This window comes from Clinocottus analis, unplaced genomic scaffold (assembly GCF_023055335.1).
Source record: "Clinocottus analis isolate CAN_PGR_092001 unplaced genomic scaffold, fCliAna1.0.p SCAF_1, whole genome shotgun sequence".
NCBI classification, from domain to species: domain Eukaryota; kingdom Metazoa; phylum Chordata; class Actinopteri; order Perciformes; family Cottidae; genus Clinocottus; species Clinocottus analis.
The window spans coordinates 16171763-16198673 of NW_027175820.1; the positions used below are offsets into that span (position 1 = coordinate 16171763).

The 26911-nt window shown below is 40.3% G+C and overlaps 1 protein-coding gene across 1 annotated transcript in view; it reads right to left on the reverse strand.

Annotated features, from left to right (window-relative positions):
* The window catches only part of ush2a (Usher syndrome 2A (autosomal recessive, mild)), a 196158-nt gene that overhangs the window by 135958 nt on the left and 33289 nt on the right, over nt 1-26911 (reverse strand). The window contains exons 12-25 of the mRNA XM_068575666.1: nt 25933-26026; nt 17469-17664; nt 17025-17155; nt 16702-16906; nt 12684-12919; nt 11755-11980; nt 11374-11511; nt 10071-10251; nt 7027-7190; nt 6296-6454; nt 5963-6191; nt 5056-5176; nt 4728-4875; nt 1251-1532 (exon numbers count right to left, since the gene is read on the reverse strand). Of these exons, the coding sequence (XP_068431767.1) occupies nt 1251-1532; nt 4728-4875; nt 5056-5176; nt 5963-6191; nt 6296-6454; nt 7027-7190; nt 10071-10251; nt 11374-11511; nt 11755-11980; nt 12684-12919; nt 16702-16906; nt 17025-17155; nt 17469-17664; nt 25933-26026 (2510 nt within the window). The remainder of the gene's footprint in view (nt 1-1250; nt 1533-4727; nt 4876-5055; nt 5177-5962; nt 6192-6295; nt 6455-7026; nt 7191-10070; nt 10252-11373; nt 11512-11754; nt 11981-12683; nt 12920-16701; nt 16907-17024; nt 17156-17468; nt 17665-25932; nt 26027-26911) is intronic.

The window sequence follows — 26911 nt, forward strand, 5'->3', positions numbered from 1 at the left end:
TACACACACCGGGAAAAAGAGGCCTCAATTATTTGGGGGGTTAATATCAACATCTTAGTAAAAGTACACAAATAGCCCTTATTTCAATGCATCCAGAGTTATACTGCATCCAAATGTCTGTATACATCTATAGATTCTAGGCAACAAGGCTGGACTTGCGGGTCAACCTAGCGATAGGTTAGCAAGTTAGCTGATATCTATTTCTAAAAGAGCCTTAAGAGACATTTTTCCTTAGATTATATGTGCCTGACACTAACATCTGACAGTTTGTTGATCTCTGCGATGTAAACGTTGTTGATTCCTCAATATTTTTGGGGAGGTTTTTCATTGACTACCACCTATTACAGTAAAAATGAACCTTTTACAGTGTGATAATTAAAATGAATACACTTATTTAGACACAAAGAGATATATTTAAAATCGAAACTTAGTGGATAATATGTGGATTTAATGGATTTAAGCATTCCATAATTCTACGGTTGTGATAGGCACTATTACATGACAGATTAAAAAGAAAGATTCTTTTATTCTGCTGTTGATGGCATCTAGCTGTGAAATATGCTGTGAAATGTGATTTATGGTAGACATAACCACAATCATATTCTTCCTTTCTGACACCGCGCACGCACGTGCACAAACACCGACACACACTTCACATTTAAAATGGTGTTATCATATGCTTGTTATCCAGACACATAGCTTAGAGTGATGTTGGAGGCAATCGTTTAGTCCTAATGAGCCATATCATCTATTTGAAATTCAAATAGCTTAATGAGATTCCCCTCACCCACACACCGTTTTTATTTCCTCCCTCCTCCTTTTATCTACATTTCTTTTGACAAATGCCTGTTTAATTTGAATTTAATACTATTAATTTTTTGCTACATACATCATCATCTGGTGAACTTTTTTTCACCAAAACATCACTTGATTATATTACACAGATATAGACTTTTTTTTTACCTTAATTTATGCTACATTCTTCTGTTGGGAAGGTCAACCGCAGCATTCACAAGCCATTCTGTTGGCCATTCAGATTATAACTTCTATTTAAAGTCATCTAACTTTGTCTGATGTGTAATACCCACTTAAAGCTTAATTAAAATATTAACCTCCATAAATATCATCTTACACAAAAAATTTAGAAGTAAATTGCTTTTTTATTGACTATTGATTTGATACGAACCATGACTGAATAACTAAAAAGTCCATGTAAGCTAAATTTAACTAGGATTATGAGCTATACAAACCTCCCTCCATGGTACGTGCTGTGGCCCACCCGGAGGTGACACTTCCTGCCATATTGATGCTCACAACTCTCATCTGATAGGTGGAAAATGCCTGAAGATCTCCTACAACGGTGCTGCTCTCAGGGGGTGGGATTGAGCTCCCATTGAAAAGCTGTACTTCTGGGGAAACACTTGGATCCAGCCAACCAGCACTGAGAAACACTCGCTTCTCAACAGCAGGACTTGAAGAATTCTGTGACTCTATTGGCCCACGAAGAAAAACTTCGTACCTTGTGATAACACCTGTACAGAAAGCAAAATAGGAAAAAAAAGATTAGTATTGATGACTACAACAACACTAAACACGAAACAGATATTTCTAAAATCAAATAAGGGAAACGATAGCTGCAGCTACAGGAATTGTTTGGGAAACATTACATCAGTTTTCTTTTTTTATCCTAACAACTCTTTTTTATTGAATTTAAAGTGCCAATTCAGCCTGTTTGTGATAAAAGAATCAACGCATCAAGTGTGTGTTAGAAGCTGTAGCTTTGCGTAATTCTCATCCCTATTGGCAACAGGATGTAAATTGTTTTTAATACAGTGATGTTGTTTTGCGAAAAATCGAACATCACAAATAATGAGCAAGCTCTGGCCAGTGTTTGGCCCTGTAGTAGAAAACAGGCTGATAATGACTAAGTCCTGGCTAGTCCTGTGTAGCTCTCTGGTGGAAACCACACTATTGTCCTAATCGCTCATGCTCTATTCCACTTGTTAATAATAAAATGACAGAGCTGGTTTAGGATGAGGATAAAGCAGGCAGGACCAAAACACAATAAGAGACTTACAGACCCACTATGGAATAGATGAGTGCTCAAATGCTGCTATAAGTATAAAATACAAATGAAATACTATGGAGAAGCTTAACGTGAAACCTCTCTTTACCCTTCACTCTCTATTCCTTTTTTTTTCACTACTCTGATATCAATAAAGTGCATATAGATTAGTTCATTAGTTTATTTGAATACTTATAGTTCCACAGGCTGAATATAAGAAGTGAAACACATTGTGAAAGATCCATAGTTGTTAGACTAAATGTGGACAACACCCAAACCGAACAACGTCATGGTAACAACCTGTCAATCACAAGGTGGCCACACCCTAGAGCATACCCTGCTTTACTATTTATTTTTACGAAATGAACATCACGCGGAATTGAAGAAGACTTGAAACTAACGATTGCGACCACGAACTCATGTTTACAATGTTTAATGAGGTTATAAATCAAGTGAGACGTAGGGTCATTTTCTCTTAGAGTTTTTTGTTGTCGTCCAACGCAACTTCAGAATTTGAAGTTGTTTGGAGCCAAATTAGGGAAATATAAAATAAATAGGAATATTTAGTTAATTTGAAAAGATGATTTGAACCTGAAAAATTAAGTTTTGTTGTTGAACTTTGAAAAATTCAACAATGTATTATAAACAAAATAATATATAATTTTGATTCAGTTCTGATGTTTTTTTTTTAAATATATTTTTTCAGTTTTCAGTAACAGATTTTATATTTTCAACTTTCATTCTTTTTTTGTCAGGTTTTTTCCCAAATCTGGTGTGGGGGGGCATGGTTTTAACTGCAGGGTGTGGTTTCATGAGTGACAGTATAACAAAGAAGGCTGCGGATTGACCTCAACCACGTTGCCTTAAGGTCGGTAACCACGATAACTATGACTCACTATATTTTCACGGGATTGGCAGCAAACAAAATTGACAACAGTGACACAGTTACTTTATATTTAGCAAGCTGTTTTAGGCCATACTCGGCATGCATGGCGGTATAAGAGCAATAAACTATGCCAGGTTGTGCCGTTCAAAAACTACACTATAATATCTGATGTTTCGCACACCACTGTGAACACAGCGTGTCCCTGTGATGCTGTCCGGTGTGCGAGATGAGCTGGTTTTAAATTAATTGGTTTATTATTTTTGCATGAGCCTCTGAGTTATGCTGAGCCTCTGTAACATTATTTTTTAAGAGTATAAACAAATCTGTTTGCTGTAAACTTCACTACCCATTCGTGAGGCTGTGGTTGAGACGCCAAGGACACATAGCGAAGACAAGAGTGGAAGGGAAAGTTGGTGGTGGTGCCGATTTTTCAGGTTCAAATCTTTTTTTTCAAATGAACAAAACATTTGCCCTGGATTTGGCTTCATAAAGTTGCGGCCTGCTGTAATCTACCTTTAGGATCCAAAAATAATCTGTGAATACATCCTGGAGACTTGTCTGAACTATTGACAATTTCTCCTTTTTCTAATGAATATATCAAATGTGTTATCTTAGTATTTCTGTCTTTATATCTGTCCCTCTTTAGGTCCACGACATCAGCATCCACTGACAATATTATATTCCTTACAGCAGTAGTGATATTGTTTTCTATCTTTGATGTCTGTTAATTAGATTGTATTTCCTGAATTAAATTGCAAAAGCAATCTATACCCTGTCAAAATCATGGAGAAAAGTCCAGAAGAGATAACAATAAAAAGCTGAAAGCAGATGACATGACAAAAAAAATACAAATGCACTACCATCAAGAGAATCTACAATTGCAAATCACAAAGAAGAAGGTCAAGGCAATAATGCTAACCAGGCCAACACTGTGCTTTTACCCTCATTTAACAAAAAATGCACCGTTGCGTTCGATTTAAATTGATCACTTCCAACCAATCTCTTCTTCAGTTTTTCTTTATTTTCACATATGGCCACATGCATCAAAAGGATCATTCAACCCTTCATTTTCTCAATTGCTAGAAATAACCATGATAATAGTTGAGACTACCCCAGCTGATTCAAGAAAAATGACAGGGTTTGCCAAGGAAAAAAAACAGATCAAAAAAGCTGGAGGTGTACAAGTGAGGACTGAAATTAAAGTAGTGTCCAGTTGAAAGCTATATCAACCATTCTGTAAACAACAAATTAATGGCATACCAAATGGAGGTAGGAGGCACAGAGATATATACCCCATATAACAAGACTTAGAATAACAGTGGGAAAGGAAAAGATTAACAGAGAGAAAAAAAGGAGAGACACAAACAGAGAGAAAAACCCAGGTTACAGGGCTTTGTATGACATTGAGCCTTAGAGCCATTACAAAGCTCTCTGGATTTAGCAAAGTCAGTTCCAGTTCAGTGTGTATTTCTGTGTTTGTGTTGTGTTTGTTGCTTTTCATACTTTTTCAGTGACGCAAGCCTAAGAGCCACGCTACTAGGCAAGTGTTTTATGTTAGTGTGTGTGTGTGTGTGTGTGTGTGTGTGTGTGTGATTATTTTACTGTATTATTCATTCTAAAAATGAACACTCATACTGTGTTTGTTATGATGTGTAGTTGTCATATACTTCTAGTAACAACATGTGCATTTTTACCCCATGGATGTGTGTACAGTTTGTGTTTTTGAATGTTTTTACATGGGTTGTGTAGTATGCATGTGTAGGTCTGGGGTCCTACCATTTGGCTGACTGGGGGGCTCCCAGGAAGCATGCAGTGTATGAGGTCCCGTAGCAGTGACACTGGGTGGGGGTTGATGTTGTGGGGGGGCAGAGGCTGTCAGAAAAGACAATGGTGGGGTAGAAGTGCACCCACCAGAGGAGCATGCCTGTAGACAAGGTTAGGATTTTGTCATTTACATCTTGTAGGCTCTTAATGCTTATAATGTGCATATGTTGTGTGGTGCAAGCATACTCGTTGAATCAGTCTGAATATACAGTTGTTTCACATTTATATAATAATACAAAAAATACAAATTTAAATACACGCATCTGTTTGCCCTACATACCTCCAGTGTTACAGTGTATTGGGTGAAGGGCTTTAGACCGCTTGCCACAGCCTCTGTAGATAGGCCCGTGTAGTGAATGACAGGCTCTGCTCCACTCGGCTCCATTGATGATAGGACAAACCTGTGAGAGATGTGATGATCAAATCCTCTTATCTTCATTTTTCTATCTCTAGCTATCACTGGAACGATTTTTTACAGTGTGGGTCACTTATAAACTAGTGCTGGGATGTCACAGGGGCCGAGAGGCTAAGACGTGTACCATATTACTGTCGATGGTTTGAATAGGAGGCAGCAATTCAGAGGTCCTGGCTATTGTGGCAGGTAACCCCCCGCTTTCCCATTTACTGTCTCTCAGTCATACATTATAAGCAAAAATGCCCCCAAAATAATCTTAAAAATATATAAATAATTGGAAGTGCTAATCGACCCATCCTGTTTTCAAACTTTCCACATTTCTCTCTTTACCTTCAAACTTGACGAATCCTTTTCATTCATGTCAATCCTCTATTTCTTCCTATTTACCACAACCTCACTTAGTAACCTACAATAATTTCCTTTCCTACTTATCCCCATTTTTTCCCACCATTTTTTCCTCCTGCATCAAATAGTCCTTTACTTGGTTGTTCTTTATTTCTGATGTTCTCCATTTCTCGTTTCTCCTTAAATTATCAACACATTCAACCTAACTGAAGCTTTCTAAATCTAATGCTCTAATGGTAAATGATTAACATTGATTATTACAATCTTGTCGGCGGTCAGCTTCAGTTAGAAGCCATGTAGAATAACTGGAAATTGTTTCTCACTTTGAAGACCCACAGGTTGGACTACATATTATTAAATCATAATTTTGACTTTAGTCCCAGGTCCTCTGCCTCTAAACCCTCTGCTCCTTGCTCTTCGTATTTACCTTTCTACTGGGCCTGTATCATTTCGTGGCATGCTCCAGTCAAAGCTAGCAGTGGTTGGACCGGGTCGTCCTACACTGTTTAAAAGGAGCTGTTCTACTTCTGGCGGTGCAGCCAACGTTTGGAACGAGGCTGATGCACTTATTGTCTCACCGGCCACACTAGCTGTTACGAGCCAGTAAGAGTAGTTTGAATAGGGAAACAAAACGGTGTCTTCAAATGATTCAGGGCCTGAAAGAAAACAGGGTAGGGAGGAGATTGGAGAGAAGTGAGAAATGAGTTTCATGTGTATTTAGAAATGGAAAAAAATAGATTGAACCTGTGTTGATACCTACTGAAAGGATAGTGACTCTGGACGCTATGCACTGACTGTCCATCCCTGACAAGTGTGTAGTTGAGTCTGTTTGAGTTTGGGGAGTCAGGCGGATGCCAAGAGAGACGAATGGAGGAATAACTGAGAGCAAAACCTGCTGGTGGAGGTTGTTGGGAGGGTGCTGCACAGACAGAGACAGAAATAGTAAAAGAGATGAACAATGATGGTTAAACAGATTCAATTATGTCATTTTACAGGAGCCAGTGGTTTAAAATTAGAGCATGTTGCTTTTTTATAAATGTTTTACCAGCCCCCACATTAGACAGCATATAATTATTTTTTACATCATTGCACTGAATCTTTGCTTATGCTTTAGGAATTATCCAACAATTCACCTAAGCTCTTTTCCTGCCGAGCGTTAGATGAGAAGATTGATTACACGGTCATGTGTGTATGATAAATATGAAGCTGAGTCAGCAGCTATAGCTTCCAGTAGCTTAGTGCAAAGATTGGAAATCGGGGGGAAACAGTTAGTCTTTAGGTCAGTGTTTGTGGATTTGCTACTATGTGTTTGTGTGAAAGAGAGAAGAGAGAGAGAGAGAGAGAGAGAGAGAGAGAGAGAGAGAGAGAGAGAGAGAGAGAGAGAGAGAGACAGAGTGTGTGTGTGTGTGTGTGTGTGTGTGTGTGTGTGTGTGTGTGTGTGTGTGTGTGTGTGTGTGTGTGTGTGTTGTGTAGTTTACATGTAAAACAGACCTTTACTGCAGCCAAAGTGGCTCTCAGGGTCGAAATGACTCGCTCCAGGTTGACATATATCACACTTGTCTCCAGTTACCAGCAGCTTACACACACACACCCCAGAGTCTGGATGACATGAACCATTGACACTGCCCATTGGGTCACATGCACAAGGCTGGCATCTGTTCAAGAAAATAAAAATATTATGAATATTATGAAGATGCTCAGTACAGTTAAAAAGTTTGGTAATAAATTATATTTTAAATAGCTTAGATTACACATATAGATGTGTGTTTGTGTGTGTATCAGTAGTAATAGTATTAAGTCAATCACCACACAGATGATGTCATTGACAAATTGTTTGACTGTGTAAAGTTCATACAGTAAATGCATTTTGAAATGTATCTTCTCTGCATTAGGGTGCAAAATGTTCAAATAAAACTTGTGACTTGTTATGTGTGTCTGGAAGGTGTTGGGTCTTCACCTTTACACTGTGAGGGAGACCCTCACTATCACCTATCCCACCCACAATCATGCTCTAGCTGTGAAACTAACTTCACAGAAAATGCATTCCCCCTCAGAGTTGTCAAAATCTATGTGTGTGTGTGTGTGTGTGTGTGTGTGTGTGTGTGTGTGTGTGTGTGTGTGTGTGTGTGTGTGTGTGTGTGTGTGTGTGTGTGTGTGTCTGACAGTGTATGTGTCTGGGTCACCAGTGTGGTGTTAACCTCACTGGGGCTGGGCAGTGGGTGATCATCCGGCCAGCCACATCACACCTTTACACACACTCACATGCACACACAAACATACACAAAATGCACACATGGTCACATGTGCTTGTTGGAAGATGTTTGGCTCATACTCACATATACACATTGCACTCACATAGAGAGTAACACTGTATAAACCCTATTGCCATGTCACGCACACACACACACACACACACACACACACACACCATTTGTGTTTTTCTTTCTTACACCAACACTGCTACACCTCCTTTATTGCTGTGTGAAAAGCCACAGCCTCTTAAGGAGCTGCAAATTTGTCCTGTCAACTGGTGCTCAAACACACACACCCACACACACACACACACACACGCATACACACAAATGCCATTGTGACTCGACCTTCACTCCATTCCCAAGGAGAACCAAAACACCAACATCACACCCATTCCCTCCTTTTTCAACAGCCTTAATGTACAATATGTGTGTGAAAGAGTCATTTGTATGTATTAAGTGAGATACAGCTTATTCACACCAGCACTTATCAGTGATATGCAGGGAAATTTTGTGTACAAAATAACATAAAATTTTCACAATGATATTGAGTCATTTATTAACTTTAAATGACTTTCAAAGATGTCTAGGTGCCAATAGACAACATTTTAAGTTACTGTAGATTTTAGAGTATTAGAATATTACATATGTAATCCCTTGTAATAAAATTATGTGTGTAAGTGAATGTGTGTATGTTCCAATATCTAATCCCTCCAGACAGACTTATCATCATATTTCCATGTGATGAAGTTAACAGCGGTCAGCATTTCTCTGACCTGGTTCTCCATGGATACACATAGAAACACAGGACTACAACACCAGCCAACTGCTCACACATCAATTTGTATGTGTGTGTAAATCCATTTGTGTAAAGCCTATTGATTGAAGGGGAAGAATAAATTACTTGATGATATTTAGATGAAGTATTATGGAGCGACTCTGGTCACAAGTAAAGCATTCAGCAGTAATAACCCAAGACTTTATTTGTCATTTTTTCAGCGGAATGAAAGAAAACGAGAGAGAGAGAGAGAGAGAGAGAGAGAGACAGAGAGAGAGAGAGAGAGAGAGAGAGAGAGAGAGAGAGAGAGAGAGAGAGAGAGAGAGAGAGAGAAAGAGAGAGAGAGAGAGAGAAAGAGAGAGAGAGAGAGAGAGAGAGAGAGAGAGAGAGAGAGAGAGAGAGAGAGAGAGAGAGAGAGAAAAACGGTAACATCAGTACTCAGACTCATGTTCAAGTTTATTATCTCAGTATCTCAATTTCACAGCCTTTCATTGATGGCATCTCTCTAATTATTGGAGATGTATCATATTTCCAAAAGGCACAACACTTGCCCTTGTATAGTGTATCAAGTGTACGGGGGCGTTCCCAATGCTAACGATAAACAATCTGCCACACACCTCCAATTTATGATCAAGTGAGGTTAAAATTCAACAAACCCAGGTACCAGCAGATTTGAATGGCTAAGAACCTGCATCTGGAGTTAAGTTTTCTTTTTTTTCTCTAAAGAAAAAACGTTGAGAAAATATAAGAGAATGTTGTACCATGAGGCCAGTAAGTCAGGCATAGGCTTCGTTAATGCATGCCTTGGTATATCTTTGTCTCTGAGCATCTTTTCCTACCATTCTGGTTTTCTCTGCTTTTCTTCATCATTGTGACTATCTTCCCACGTAAGGACATTCCCATCCCTTTTTATCCTCTCCTATTTTCTTCCCAGTGCCTCCTTCCCCAGCCTCTTTGTAAAGTAAACTCTTCATTGTTTTTACCCCCTCCATCTTCCCATCCATCTCTGCTGTGAGGAGATCTCAGTCACAGCCTGAACAGGGGAATACGGCTATCAGGCAAGGTCAGCTAACACACACACAACCCCCCCCCCCCCCCCCGTCCCCCTCCCACACACACACACACACAGTGGAACACTAGTCAAATCTATCTGCTAAAACACCCTGTTGAGCAGAATGTACGTGTGTGTGTGCGTCCGTGTACCGCACAGGATGTAACGTGGACAATTACATTTGGGCATGCTTGTTTTAAGTTGTGTGTGGCACTGCATGTGTGAGATAGCCTGCAGGTAGAGACAAGAGTGGTCAAAGCAGCTCTTAACTCATGTAAGTCATGTCTGGCAGCTAATCTGTAAACTGTCCTTACAGAGAATGCACCTGCTGATGTGTGTGCTCGTAGGTGTGTTTGTGTAGTGTATGTTCAGGAGGTGCAATTATTGGATAAAAGCCTCACACATATGAACACCATATATGCTGGTTGTACATCCCGTGTGTGATTGACTTTACCTGCCCAGGCCAGGGTTGAATCCAAAGAACATCTCATGACACTGGTCACAGCGACGCCCTCCCACTGAGGGATGGGCACACACACATTGTCCGGTCTGGCTCTCACAACCACGCTGTGATGCTCCCATTGGATGGCAGTCACAGTCCGCACACACACTCTGATCTGGAGAGAGGTAAAAGCCTGGACAGAGACAACATTACAAAAAAAATTATGAATCTGATTGCTTGTCTGTCATTACAATAATAAGTAATGTTTTTTTTTCTTTCTTCTTTTCCTCCTTCTTTTGATATTGCCTTCTCGATATTCCTAATAATCCTGCCTAATGTGTGTGAACCACTTTAAGTCCCTCCTAAATAGAATTAGGGGACGTTGTCTGCCATTTATTTGTAATAAAATGTAACGAAAAGCCAATAAGTGTGGGTGAGGTTAAATTAAGCACTCCAGGTACTAAAGTATAAATCAATTCAGTTTATTTTCCTCTACGCTAATAGCAGCTAATAAACAAATCAGATATTCTATTTAGCCACTTATAGAAGGAATTTGCAATGGCTTGTTTACCATATCATGAATTGGCAGTTTAGGAAATTGGGAAAGGCAATTTCTTGAAGGCCACATTCAATAACATAATGGAATAAGAAATATTGGAAAGGTACTCTATCTATGTAACCTACTGAAGTACTGAAAATTGCCTTACTTGCTTTTGGGTAGATTTGTGATAAAATTAAGATTATTCTGTGTCCTCTGTTACACTTTTTAACATCTATCTATCAATATATCCATTCACCACTTGTCTTACAGTAAACCTGACAATGGTGTTGGTCCTTCTCTATTCCTGACACAATACAACATCTGCCACCCCTTAAACCATAAAACTGACCACACAAACTAATACACACACACACACACACACACACACACACACACACACACACACACACACACACACGCACACACACACACACACTCATGAGGTAATGCACACACAATAATCAGAGAGGAAGTGAGAAGAAGCTTTTTCCTCTATGGAGCTGTTGTTGAGACCTGGCACTAACAGGACAATCATGAAGTGGAGATCTGGCAGAATGCACAAGCAACGCACGCACAGTCGCACACACACACACACACACACACACACACACACACACACACACACACACACACACACACACAGAGTACCAACCATTGTTCTTCACCATTTTCTTCAGAATCTTTTTTATTTTCAGGTAGTCTGACAGTAGAATAACTCTTTAAATGTCTCAATCTGTATATCATCCATCCATCCATTATTCCGAACACACTCACCAGGTCGGCAGCCACTGCAGTCCTTTCCATAGCGCATAGGGACACAAACACATTGCCCTGTGGTGCTGTCACATACTGACCCAGCCACTGTTCCTCTAAGTTCACAAGTACATGGGACGCAGCCCTGGGACAACCCCTCTGATAGGACACAAAACAACATCATTAGGAAGCAGAAAATAAAAACTAAACAGTCAATACTTAACAACACAAAAGCTTTGCAACACACAAAGTTCTGACATGAGGTAAAGAAATTACTGCAGTGACCTGACATCCATTTCAATTAAATTTCAGTAACTGAGCAACTAACCCTACTTATATTGTTTAAACAGTGTTGACCTCAACTAAAAGACCCGTACTAAACTTGGATGTAACTTCTCTTACTCTGTATGTGCAAGCTCCTGTTGTAGTAGCTTTGGGCACAGTTGGTACACCGTGCTCCCTCCACCCCTTCTCTGCATGGGCATTGTCCGGTCCACATATCACATACACCCTCTGGCACGGTGCCGTGGAAGTCACACGCACACGGCAGACAGCCCAGGGAGTTCCGCTGCTCCAGGGTGTGATAACCATGATGACAAGAGTCACAGTGAAGGCCTTCCACATGTTCCTAAAAAAGAAGGGACGGCAGAAAGAGGTGTGTATAGTGTAAGAACCCCCAAGGCAGCCTAGATGAGAATCTCCAAAAAGGTATTGAACTGGTGAGTCACTTAATGAATGTTGACCGTCTGACTGTGTTTAATACAACCTGATCATGGATTTACAAAGTCAGACAGCTGTGTGGATCAAACATGGGGGTGGATAATTCAGATAATGGCAAAATTAATTCAAAAGAGATAGGTGAGAAAAGCGTCACCACACAAAACAATTACAGAGGGGTATTTAGTTTTAGATTGCAAATAATGGTCAAAAGCTGCATCAGACCACTTCTTTAGTGTATGTACTACAATTATTTTCTGTTTTCTCCTGCTTAAAAACCAATAACACATTTCTTAAGTGGCTTCAATTTTTTATTTCACTCCAAAAATGTATAATTGTTTTAAAATGTTTTGAATAGCTTATGAATGTTCCTGCTTTTAGCCCTACAAATTCATATTGTCATCATATATTTTTTCAGAATGTAACCGCTATTCATTGGCCAGTGGCCTTTCGTGCCATTGCAAGCTGAAGGCGAGGGTCAGTCTCTACTTTTTCCATAATAGCAAAGTTCTCCATTGTTGTAATAATCCAAAATGTAATAATAAAATGTATGTTTGCCAACTTGCCTTACACACACAATGTCCTGTGTGAGGATCACATTCTGTCCCAGGTACTGTCCCTTCTTGTGAGCAGTTGCAGGGGGCGCAGGATCCCTCCAGTCTTAAACCATACGAACCCCTGCCACAAGAGTCACAGCGCTGTCCCCCCACCCCGGGCTTACACTCACACTGCCCCCCCTTAGGCTCACAAAATGGGCTGAGGGAACCGAGGGGGTCACAGTCACATGGGACGCAGCCATCTGGGTGGGACAGGTTCCAATAACCAAACTCACAGCGGTCACAAGGAAGACCTGGAAAGAAAGCATGAGACAGAGAGAGAAGGCATTTACAGAACTGTGTAGGAACGGACAGAATGAGACCTACGGGGAGAACCAGAAGGGATATCGAAATACAAAAAGTCAATTGATGCTTGCTTGTTCACCAACTACATAACAACCTCTCTCTGTTTGCAGGCCTGTATGTGTGTGAGTGAGAGGGAGAGGGAGCGAAAAATGGTGGGCGAGTGTATAAAACTGCCATCATTAGGGCCAGGCCCTCTACATATGATGGATCACTCACCTAAGGCCAAACACTTAATTTCACTGAGCGAGAAAATAAATAAATTAAGGAACTACAAGAAAAAGATGGAGGGGAAAAAAAGAGGAAATGGAGAGAGGAACATAAAAATAATACTGAATTACCATCTGGTGTTAAAAGAAGAAAAGGTGAGTTAAGTTGGCTTTTATAGTACTTAAAGAAGAACAATGTAATGCTGCTTATTGCCAAATTATCTTTTTGGATTTATTCATATGTATATATATATATATATATATATATATATATATATATATATATATATATATATATATATATATATACACATGTGCAACTTTTGAACATCCTAGGCCTTCCATACTTTACAATAAATGTCACTCAACATTTTAAATGCGGGAAAGAGCACTGAAGAACATGAAAATAACTGATTAACACTTTCACTCTTTATTCATTTACTTATCAGCTTTTCTCATCATTGCAAGATTGAAGCAAATTGTTTCTTAAATCATGTTTGTTCTGTTTATAATAATTGTATAATAACAAACACCCAAACTGATCATACTGTGTGGGAGGTTTTGTGGCGACAGCAGCAGTGCTCGGCTGTAAGGCTAGTTAAACTATGATATGCAGTGTGAGCGAGCAGGGCTTATTTGAATATGCCATAAGTATTCCATGACAGGCAATCTGTCCCTAAATGGATGCCTGGGGGCAACGCAGTCACCACAGCCGTTTATGAGGGAGTGTGTGTTCATATGTGGGTGTGTGAAAATGTGTGTGTGCACATACATTCATGAGAGCATATCTGTACATCTGTGTTAGTGCACACGAGTGCGTGCTTGTCTGTGTGTGTGTCCTACTCAGTGTGTACCAGACACTTGGCATTTCCCCTGGTCGGCCCACTTTAATGATTTTATAGATATGAATGTATTCCTCTCCATAGATCATATTCCATAATAGTGCAATGAAGATATGTCTGTGTGTGCATACGTGTGTGTATGCATGTCTGAGTGTGCTGGTGGTAAATATGCAGGCTGACAGAATAATGCTTACAACTCTAACAATGCTGTGATATATTGTACTTTGTGATTTTTTTCCTCCCAATAAAGCTAAACAGTTTATAAGGAATTCCATACTCATTATAAACCATTATTATGTTTTCTATTTATACTTTAGACATTGAGCTGAACAAGTTGGCAATTACGAATGCTGTTTTTGCAGCAAGTCTGGTGACATTCAAACACGAGTTTCAAGAAACAAAACAATGGAAACAACTGAGAAAATTAGAGAAAAGAGAAGAAAAAAAAGAACAAAATCAAGAAGAGTGTTAGAAGATAGGAGGTAATTTGTGTTGGGGCGTGCGCCTGTGAAACGCTTGCATATGAGTGTGTGTTTTCGGAACATGGCCCAACTCCTTTACCAGTAGCCAGCTGGTTAACAGGCTCATGCATCACCATTTCAAACACTATTATGTACACACTGCACTCTGGCACCTTGTTACGAATGTGCGAGTGTGTCTGCATGTGTGTATCTTTGTCTGTGTGCACACATTTCAATTCCGTCCTTCTGTAACCTGCCTGCCATTGCTCGACTCAAAGTATCAGCTTGGCGGTAATAAATTGCCATAATCAAATCTCATTTCTGAAAAATACCTGTGGGAGCAACCAAACAAACAAGGAAAGAAAAAAAAGAAAGTGGGTCTTGTAAGATGGAGTGTGAAAAATACACAGGGCTGCAGCAGTTTGTTTTAATCAACTTGGCATTGAATTAGAGAATTTAATACCAGCTTAGTCCTTCATGGTATGCACGCAAGCATGTGCGCACACACACATGCACAAATACACACACACACAAGCACTTACACCCACACACAAGCACTCACACACACACACACACACACACGTGTGCACATGCAAGAAAATTCTTACTATCATACAATACATACAATTATGCAAAAACAAAAGTGTACGAACACACAGCGGCATCCAGGCACTCTCCCGCTCACATATACAAAAACAGAAACAGAAACTCTCACGCACATTTCACAGACAAGGTTACAGACACATGCTCACACTCACACGCACAACCATAGGCCCTAGATAGTGCGGCTTAGCAATAACCATGCGTTGAGTTGAGGAGCGTTGGCTGGTTTTGCATTTCATACAAGCTGGCTCTTCAAAGACACACAGGGGAGAGAGTGAAACCATTTATCACAAAGAGAAGCACAACGGCTGGAAGCACCCCCAGCAGAAAAGCCTGTTTATTTTGGCTAGCAAAATACTTTGGGATATGGTTGTGTGTGTTTTCGTCTGTGCGTATGCATATGCTTGGTGTGGTGTGTGCACCCGGTATGTCCACTTTCACTTTTGTGTGCACCCTGTTGCCCTCACCATGTTAGGGCAACGGGGTGCCTTCACCGTGTGTGTGTGTGCCTTCACCATGTGGTTAGAACAAAGAGATGTTGGGCCTACATGGCAGTTCAACATCCTGATTTGTTTTAAATCATACCAAATCCCACAGATGTTGAATCTCACCTAGTTGTGATTTTTGGTTCGAACTCAACACTGAGGTCTCTTAGACGAGGGCCATAGGCACCTCAGGGCTTCCTGTGCTATGGCCCTGAAGTCACCATGAAATCTCATACGATTCAGTTTGTATGAAAGGCGACGCACAACATTAATGCTTTAAGAAATCTAATAACAGTTACACATTTGCTGGTCAAACAATAGACTGTTTTGGATCCGAAGGGGAAGCAAATAACTGCAGAAGGAAGACCCAGAGGATCTTCAAAGGAAGAAAAGTCTGTGTTGCTGTTTATATCACTGCGAGGACGGTTGGTAACTGTAACCTTATTGGTTATTAGTTAAGACCAGAGCCGCGACTACCAAATCTGAGTTTGCCAGTTGGGTTCCAATTGCTGCATTTGACTGCAGTGGTGAGGATCTGCCTTGCTTTGAGTGTTTTTCTTTTTCCTTATTGTTCACTAACCTGCACACATGTACACATACCCAAACACACATATAGGTTGAGATGAGCACAACAGCACAGTTACACGTGGTGTGTAAATGCGGCTTCTATTGTGTGCGTCATTACCCAACAACCCTAAAGAGCAGCTACACCTATGTATCAATTAAGAGGCCATGAATGATGAAATAATGGAAATAATGAAAAGGTCAGGTTATCAACAAAGTACTTAGGGACAGTTTATAAAATAAACTAATTTAGGGAGCATTACATTTTGGGGTTGAGAGGTGTGTTTCTGTAACATATTAAGGTCTGAATGGATGATACAGCCTTTTAATTACTTTATCTTTATTGAACCCTCACCCAATTTGGTTGCCTGGTTTGTATGAGTGGCTTCGAGGGTAATGGCATGAACCTCCATGTGTGTTACACTGTCCTCAAAAAGCTTCTCACCAGCATGTGGGAAGAAGCAACTCAAACACAAATGATTGATATATGAAGTGCAAAAGCTTTGGAATCCTACCATCAAAATAAAACCCTTAAACCGAAAATACAACTTTGTAAGTGGTTGGTTTACCTGTGACATGGGGTTTACACTGGCACAGTCCTGTGTTCTGGTTGCAATTGGGAACTCCTGTTGGGTTGCTGATGCTGCCAATCTCACTGCAGTTACAGCGAGTGCAGCCATTTGGATTTGAGGCTTGAAGACCATACCAACCAGGCAAACAGTCGATACACCGCTCACCTGTTACTGCAACCTTACATTGACACTGGCCTCCTGCCTGGAGGTGAGGTACAGAGGACGAGAGGGACAGTCAAGAGAGAGAAGAACACAGGTTTTCAAATACCTTGAAAAACATTGAAATGATTCAGCATTTTGTCGTTTGTGTTGATGTGTACCTGGGCACACTCCATGCTGCTGTCGACAGTCCCAGCAGTGTTGCAGTTGCAAGGCTGACACAAATAAACTGAAGTGGGATCAGATCCCTCCAGCTTGAAAAATCCTCTTATACACAGCTCACAGTTCTTACCTGAGAGACAGATGTACAGTAAGATAGAGAGCAAGACATCCAAATGAACAGGTAGAGATCATGCAAGGATGAAGAGAGATCAAAGAACAGGTTTAAACTGTATTGTTTCATTGGGAAAGTGTTTTTTACAGCATCATGTAAACTGACACACATGTGACAATATGCCATTACATAAGAAGCATGAAACGCTCCATAACCTTCCCCAAAATGACCCCTATAATCACTTTTCGTACATTTAACATGAAAAGTAATTTTATAATTGATTATAAAATGTGAAAAGATAATTAGCTAACTTTTGTTGCTAAAACTTTACCAGTAGTGTTGTGCATGCAGTTGTCACAGACGCCTCCTCCTCCTCGATAGTGCTCATCTGGCTGGTCATCTGCGCTCACATCATAATGACAGGTAGGGGCATGGCCATGGCACTGACAAGACCGGCAGTTCATAGGCTGTAGCTGGTCACCTGACTTGAATGGCTTGTCATTGTAGAGGGGTGCACACCGCTGGCACTGTTGAAAACAGTCACATAGTGTCAATAAATACAGACATACATGTATTTATTCATACCACAACAAAATTGTTATTAGAGCTTAATCAATTACTAAACAGCTCACGGAAAGAGTTTCTGAATGAATCATAACTAGTTATAACTAGGGCTGGGCAAGTTAACGCGTTATCAACGCGTTAACTTTTTAATCGATTAACGGCGTTAATTATTTGATCATGCGTTAACTGCATTTTTGGGGGGTGGGGGAGGGGGGACTTTGAAGGAGATTTATGTAGGTGTGCGTGCGCTTCCGTAGCCTCACGGACAGGCAGTGTTAACGATTCGCCGACTTGAGCCTGACGTGAAAGCACGTATTATTCTGTAGTTTCTGTTCTCAGCTGCTGCAAGTCACTGAGTCGCTTGCCTGACAAAGCCTCACCGGCGGTCAGTCTACCAGCAAGCTCGCGCTGCAAGCTCAGCGTCCAGATTGAACGCGCATGCGCAAAGCCGCTGCTGGTACCTGTCAGCTGTCCTCCACATCTCCACCTCATTCAACCAGACGTCAGTGCACTTGTTCAAGACAACACAGACTGGACTTTTCTCACTGGAGAAAGAAAAACTGAACTGGAAACATGAAACGCACTTATTGCTCTTGTATAAAGTTAATCAATTGCTGGTCTTCAACATACACCTTTAGGGTAAGCAACAGACTGAACGTGGACAAAAGAAGGAGTGGTTTGTCCCTCACGGGGACCCTTACTACTGAACAGCACCTGTTCAGAAAAAGAAGAAAACTGATTCATATTCTATATATTTATGTATTAATCAGTTAAATCTTTTTCAACTTTGCCCTAGTTATAACGCTAATGACTGTAATCAGAATGAAATGTTTTTATGGATATACGACCTATACTTTTTAATTAATTACAGTCTTGTCGTGAAAACAAAAACATCCTATATATAGAGATTATGAATGTATACAATCATTGGTATTAAGAAATGGCATAAAATAAATGTCATAAACTGTGCACTTTCTGAAAATAACTATGACCATAGAAAAATGGTCCCATGACAAACAAAATGTTTGTTTTTATGGAACGAAGAAAGAGAATGAGACAGACACAGTGAGGAAGAAAGACAGAATGAAGGAGGGGGGAAATATAAAACAAGAAAAATCAGTGGCCCATGCAACTCTTAAGAGAGAGAAGAATAAAACACATAACTGAATAGAAAACACAGGTATTCTCTATGATATAATAAAGAGCCAGTGTATTCTCTCTCATACACACAGCATAGGGAAATCAGACTGCTAATGAGGAGTGACTTGCAACAGCCAGGGCTCTCACACAGGCCCACTTTCATGTCAAAATAAACATACCAAGATGTGTGCAGAAGAGAAGGAAGGGAAAAAAGTGACATAAAAAATGCATTTTTTCCGTAGCAGAGAGCAGCAGAGGCGAGAAGCAGCAAGTGCAAGCCCTTTGATTTTGTTCAGCAGTCAGTACAAATTATGGTGGACAAGGGGGGCATCAAATGGCTGGATTAAAAATGTATTAAAAAACACAGGAGTTCCTCCCATGTGTGACACATGCAGACCTGCACTGGGCCCATTATGTATGACACACAGAGGAGGGGGGAAGGCAGGGGGAAGAGAGGGGGAGGGTCTAGATGGAAATAGAAGGAAAAGGCTCCTACTTTTATATGCAAAAAAAGGGGGAGGAGGTAGGGAAAAATGAAGGAAACTGATATGAACAGAAATGAGGAAAATCTCTTTGTATTTTAAATATTAAGACTGGAGGGACAGAGAGACAAGAAACAGACAGAAAAAGCAATCAACAAGTGTGTGAGCAAGATGTGGGGCAGAAAAAGAATAAGACAAAGAGATCAAACATAAAAAAAATGTGTGAGTAAGTGAAGAAGACAAAAGGCCCCACGTGTACTGCAGATATAAGATGATTATTGTGTGTATATGTCTCAGGACGAGACATATACACACAATAACGCACATAACAGTTAACACTTTTCTCCTGTAGCCTGTAGAGTTGTATAAATATTCAGTGTTTCTCACCAAATTGCATTTCGTGTATCCTTGGGGTCGAAGACATTTTTTGGAATTAATTTGTGTATTTGTATGTTTTGTTGCTGTGGTGGAAAAAACGTTTATTAACAAAGAACAGTTTGAAAACAGTAGAGACACGTAGGGACTGTCTGCTTCTTTACAAAGAACGTTTAAGAAGACAAATACATTTCCTCTCACACGAATAACCAAGATCTAAAGGGTTTGCCTATCTGTATAGTTTGTGTGTGTGTGTGTGTGCGTGTGTGTGTGTAAATCCAGCGCACTTCTATTCTGTTGGGTGATTATTAACAGGATGTAATGAAGCAGCAGGAGCTTCCTTAGAGACATGATGTATGCAAACACATACCGACTTACGAGACAAAAAGAAACAAGCGCGTAAAGACCTATACACACACACACACACAAACAGGAGGGTGTGTCTTGGGACATGTAATTCCACAGGAGTGTTGGGATGTTTGCGTGTTTCTGTTTGTTAGTCTGTCTCCTGCTTGACTGTCTGTTTGGATTCAAATCGATCTCATGTCATACCGACCGAAACTTCCTGCCTCCCTGTTTGTCCGTGCTGCTTTTTCCTTTCTGCCCATCTGTCTTTGTGGTTGTCTGTCTTTGTGGTTGTCTGCCTGTCTGTCTGCGGCTCCGCGCCCCCAAAACGTTTCACATTTCAAAAAGGTACTTTTCTTTCTGCACTTTGAACAGAAAGCTCTCACTACATCTCACTCTTCGTCTCATCCGCTGGGGATGAGTTGAAGAGCGAGATGTAGTGAGTTCTCCTCTCCCGTCTCTCCCTCCCTTTTCATTTCTCTACCTCTGTGCCTTCTCGTTCTTCCCACCCTTCTTTCCTCTTCTAAATGCTCTCTTTCTGAAAAACGAATCACTCTGTACATCTCTCCGGGCTTCCCACCTCTCCCTTTCCTCACTTGCTTCCCCCATCTCCACCGTCTCCCAACTGCTTGTTCTCATAGCCACGGTGAGTATGTGAGCAGGAAATATTACCATACCAAATGAAAGGGAGAGGGGTTTTTTCTTCAGTCTCTTTTCTTTTCATTCAACATTGCGTTACCTTCCCTCTCTCCCAGCCTGCTAATTAGTCGAGGGACTGGTGTTTGGGAGTTGAAAGAAAACGGCACACGTTCATTCTCTTCTTCATACAAAAGGTTTTGATGGTTCTTCATCATCTGCACACAGTACCAGCAGCAAAAAGAACAACGCATACTGCCGATTGAGTGTTCCTAGATTTTATTATTGTTTTTAGTATTCTGCAAATTGCCAGTCCTTTTAAACATTATACTGGAGTTAACAAGTTTATTACAAAACTGAGTTATTCACTTTTTTTCTGCTGATAATAAGGCTATGTCACTAATCAACAGTCAGACGTTTTGACTCTTTGCTTATATGTTGCAAACACACAGCCACCTCATGACGAATCCCAAACAAAGTGAGACAATACAGATTGAAGTGTTTTGTTGTAGTCTATTTCTTAACAAGACTTTAAGGTTCAGTCAGAATTAAATTATAATTAAGCAAACGGTGGCTGGATAAGACCTTGTTAATTCAGTAGATGAAAATGACATACAGTGCAACTCATGTGGTTTCTTTATAAAATAAAAAAGTTGTTCTTTTCTAAGTCTTGTTCAATGCATTAAAAAAAACAAGTGTCTGGGTGCATGTCTGTGTTTGGTGGACTGTGTTGCAGAGTAAAGAACAACATCTTATTTTCACTCTGAATGTTTTGACAAAACCTGCTGAGTATGGCGCCTACTCTAATGGATATATGAACATTCAGATGGCCTGTCACAAGTGTGTGTGCGCGCGCACATGTTAATCTGCTGGGGCAACTCATTTTATCCTAAATACCATGACCAATTTCACGCTCTCACTGGAAAGGTCATGCCACTGGCGTGTGTGTGTGTGTGAGAGTGTGTGTGTGTGTGTGTGTGTGTGTGTGTGTGTGTGTGTGCGTGTGTGTGTGTGCATGTTGGTGTGTACACACCCACGTTGTTTGTATCTGAAGTTAACCCGGTTAACCCCAGCGTAGCTGAAAATCTGCTGCTGAGGCAGACTTTGGCAACAGAGATCTTGGATAATGCTACTTAACGTCACTAGCCATCAACATCTATGACACTCACACAGATGGAAACAGAAACACACATACAGTGTGCATTTCTGAAATCACATTGAAACATACACACACCAAACAACAGTTCTTGGTAAAATTCACACACACATACAAGCTGGCTTAAAAGAAAGGTAACGTGGATTGTTTTTACTTTTACTCCTTTTTAAAACACTAATATCAGAAAATATTGAATCCTCCAAAAATGATATTAAAAATTGCCAAATGGCAGCAGCATTGCACATTAGGGCTGTGTTTTCTTCATAAATTGGTAGAGTATTCGGTCGTTTTGATCTTAGTCGCCTACGATTTCTTGATTCCGATAAACTTACGTATTTGGCGGATACCAAGTACCAATCCAATACCAGTGTGTAACAATCAACAACTGTTTATAAATCCCTCTCTAATTAATTCTCATCAAATAGGATATTTTAAAAGATAATGTAACTCAACCAAAACTCACTCAACAGCTGTTAGCTTCGTTATTTAGCCAAGCAGGACTATGATGGCCACAGGGAAAAGACAGGGTGCAAGAGATTGTTTAAGCACAGGTGTAGTGCTACTTCGCGTGTACAGTAAATGTTGAGCAGGAGGAGATCAGTGGGTGACATCGGTTTTTGTACCTGTGGAGTGTACATGAGTTGATAAATTATATGATAACGTGATATTGGACCTGTGCATAGACTCAATACCCATCCAGCTTTTTAGGTTGTATTGGAGGTATATCAGACAATAGTATTGGTATCGGAAAAACTCTAATTGTACATTAGAAAATACAGCGTGTGAAGTGTGATGTACAATACAATATATGATATAGCTTTCAGACATGACTGGATCCATCAGCTGTGGAGAGACGTACACAGACGGAGTGACAGAATGAGAGATCAACTCTGACACAGAGTGCACATAAGAAAGAATCAAAAGAAAGAGTGAGAAAGTGGGAAAGTGCGTGTGTGCATGTGTGTTTAAGTGCGTGTGAGAGAGTTTAAGTGTGTGTCTTCCAAAGCCCCCGTTGATCATCTTGACACATGTCTGAGCATTTCTGTCACTTTAATGTCACTGTGGAAATTCTGCAGATTAGTACAACATCCGTCATGGTGCCCGGCCGATCCAAGTCAACAGAAGGCATGCAATATTAAACGCTCATATTCCCCACAGCCTTTTATGCTCCAATATTACAGAGGCAGAAGAAAGGTCCTGAATATTCACTCAGAGAGATGACATGGACAGGTTTGGAGGAAAAGTGCACACAGACACACACATGTTCACACCCACGGATGATCACACAAAAGGACTCTGTATAGACACACACACTCATTTACACACTAGTCTTTCACAGAAGTGTAGATTAAGTCAATTTACATAAAACATACACAAAACCACACACACAAATATATCCACATCGGTTATTTCCAGTACTGTACGTACAAGCCTGAAAAGAAAAGAAAGAGATGTGGAGGCTGGGCAAACATGAGACGGTAAGAAAAATTAAAGAAAGAGAGGGATGAAGCATGAAAAACTGAGTCAAACAGGAATGAATTCAATACTTAGAAAGCGAGGCAAAACAGAGTGAGGGGGAGTAGAGAAAACGGCTGAGGGAAATGAAGCGAAAGACAAACAGAGACAGAAAGAGAGCTGATTAGAGATGCATGCTGAGGGAATGTCATTGTTCTAGTCGATTTGAGACATTATTTAAACTGAGACCCGAGAGAGAGTGTGTGTCTGTGTGACAGAGAGTATGAGAGCGAGCGAGTGATCGACAAAGAAAACTGGATGGAGGAGGGACAGGGACCTAAAGAGAGGAAACAGAAAAGTGTTGAATAAAGAGAGAAATAGAGGCTGCGAACGAGAAAAAGAGGAGAGGCAGGAAGATATTTTCATCTTGTCTGATAGCATGAACCTGACGAAGTTTAATTATTTTTTGTGTGGTTGTGTGTGTGTGTGTGTGCGTGCGTGCGTGCGTGCATGAGTGAGTGAGTGAGTGAGTGCATGCATGAGTGTGTGTATGTGAGTGGAAGCACCTTCTAGTATTACTTATATTTCAGTCTGGAGTTCATATAAGAGAAAAACAATTTAATGGAAGGGACAGTGTTTGTTTTTTGAGTTTGAGTACACAAGACAACCAATTAAATAGCAGTTGGTTGACAGCTGTACTTCTTTACTGATGTCCACTGTCACCTATGTCTGAAACACACTCACACACACACACGCGCGGACACACACACACACACACACACACACACACACACACACACACACACACACACACTATTAGAGAAATGTGGTTGTATGAATGATACATAAGTAGTGAATAATGCAGGCTGTCCTGTGCTACGGTGAGGTGGAGCAGTCACACTGAACTTTTCACTGCTGACCGACGAGAGGTTTCTTTGGGGTGATGCCTACTATTACCTGGCAAGTTGTATTAGCTTTGTTGCAAGTCAAGGCCTGCTCCTGAGGTGGTGGTTAACATCAAACTAGACTGAAATAAACCATAAGCCAACCTCCTGCAGCATACCAGAGACTTAAAAAATAGGTTGGGGGCGAGAGCCTTCAGTTATCAAGCTCCTCTTCTGTGAAATAAGCTTCCACTTTCAGTCAGAGGGGCAGACACAGTCACCTCATTTAAGAGTAGACTTAAAACTTTCCTCTTTGACAGAGCTTATAGTTAGGGCTGGCTCAGGTTAGCCCTGCTCTAGCCCCTATAGATATGCTGCTATAGGCCTAGACTGGAACTGGTCCTGCCCCCCCACCATGGATCATGTCTGTGTAGTGCTGGTCCTCCTCTGTTGCTCTCCCTCAGGTTTCTTCCCTTTTCCTTGTGAAAGTTTTTTACTATATTTATTTGGGGGAGTTTTTCCTGACCCGATGTGAGGTTCTGGGACAGGGATGTTATGTGTACAGATTGTGAAGCCCTCTGAGGCAAATCTTGTATTTGTGATTTTGGGCTCTACAAAATAAACTGAATTGAATTGAAATTCTTTCAAATTACAAATAATTAACCCAATGAGGATATTTTAGCCGAAGTGTAAACCAGTATGCACAAAGAGCTGGTATATTTAGGATTACATTAATTCACATTGACTTCTAACTCAATCCAAGGTCTTCTGTCTCTCCAACTAAACCTTTTTGTGAACACAAAAACAAACCACATGTACATTTCATCATCATCATTCAGACAGCTCAGTTACAGTCTTTCTCAGTTTAACTGAATCTTTTCTTCGCCACAAAGTAAGTCAATGTAAAAGCAAGTGAAGACTATTAGACTAGATTAGAGTTATAGATTAGAGAAGTGACCCAATGTAAATCTTATTGAAAATGTCTGAGACACCACATATTCAGTTATCATAAATCACACAACCCTTACAGCCGTCCTGTGCCAACAAAGCTGATGTAAGCTGTCAGTTATTTACAACTTTACCAGCATAAAGTGTATTGCCTGATTTAGCAGTCTGACCGCACTGATAGCTGTCCAAAATGTCAGATTCAAAACAAAACCGCCTGGCACTGCGAGTAAACAGCAAGCGTCCGAAAGCATGCCAGTTAATGGCACTTAATACATTTCCCAGAAGAATAGAATCCAAAAAAAGGAAAACAAGGAAGAAGTTCTAATAAATGTGTCTGGTTGTTCATAGTTTATTAGAAAAGTCCCTTTTATGTTGTCAAGAAGGAAACTACTTGATTATGGCCATGAGAAATCTCTCCACAGTGGGAGTCTGTGGTCAGTGTTTGTGTGTGTGTGTGTGTGTGTGTGTGTGTGTGTGTGTGTGTGTGTGTGTATGTGTGTGTGTGTGTGTGTGTGTGTGTGTGTGTGTGTGTGTGTGTGTGTGTGTGTGTGTGTTTATATGCTTGGAAATAAAATAAAGTAAATGAATATCAGGATATACTAATATTGATAATTAAAAATACCAGAGAAAGCAAACCAATATAATCCATTTTGTTTATATATGTGGAACTTCTGTGTTAACATGACCTTCTAATAATCTCACAACACATACGATATAAAACACAATCTAATGGTGTGTGAGGTCCAACACCACGCTTACAAATGAGGTTAATATCACAAATTGGTTTAAAAAGCTTTTACGTGTACTCACATTGTTTCCCTCCGTGTGGCTCTCAGGCAGACACAGACAGCGGTAGGGAGTCACACTGGTATCACAGTGGTCCGCATGGCCATGACACTCACATCTGTCCAGATGACAAAGACAAGGAGAAAGCGTTAATACTGGGAGGTTCCCAACAGTACATTGTACAAATTTGATTAAAACAACTGAATGGGAGCTTCTTAATGTAACTGCTGCAGTGCCATTAAGAAGTACCCCTTCAACATTTATAAATTTCATCCTGACAACTATCAGAGCAACATAACAGGTAGTCCTGTCTCTCTCACTCACACACATATTCCTACATTAACAACAGTGGACTCTTATGATTAATTCAAACAAAAATAAATTATCTCAGCGGTAACTTTTTATTTCTAACTTCATGATTTTTCCTCATCACATTTTAAAATTCTACTGCCTTCATTGTAGCCCTTCAGTTAAATGCTCTGTGAAACATGAAACAAATCAGGGCATCCACTTAAGTTGAAAAATAAAAAATAAATTGAATGTAGCATGTTAAAGGAACAATGTGTAGCATTTAGTCTATTGGCAAAAATGGAATAGAACAACAACTATTTTATTGAAGTAAAATCACCTGAAAATAAGAATTCACTGCACCTTTAAAAATCTCCCCTATAGTCTGAAAGGCTGGTGATGCCTGTAAGCCATTAACACTAAGGAGGAATGTAGAAAAAGGGATCTTAGACTTGATTTTAGCATGATTCAAGCATGACCAAAAGTGTGCCTCAAAAATAAATCCCCTTTTGGCTCGCCACTGATGGTGAATATGCAACAATCCTGAGGTCCACTGTTGGATAGGTCAGACAGACACCCCCACACACACAACAGTCATTTAATTATTCATTCAGATATGATTCAGTAGCTTTTTTCTTTTTATTCTGCCCACTGTATTTCGGTTTAACTCTTGTTTTCGTCATACCACATTTTGTTACAAATTGGCAAGATTGAA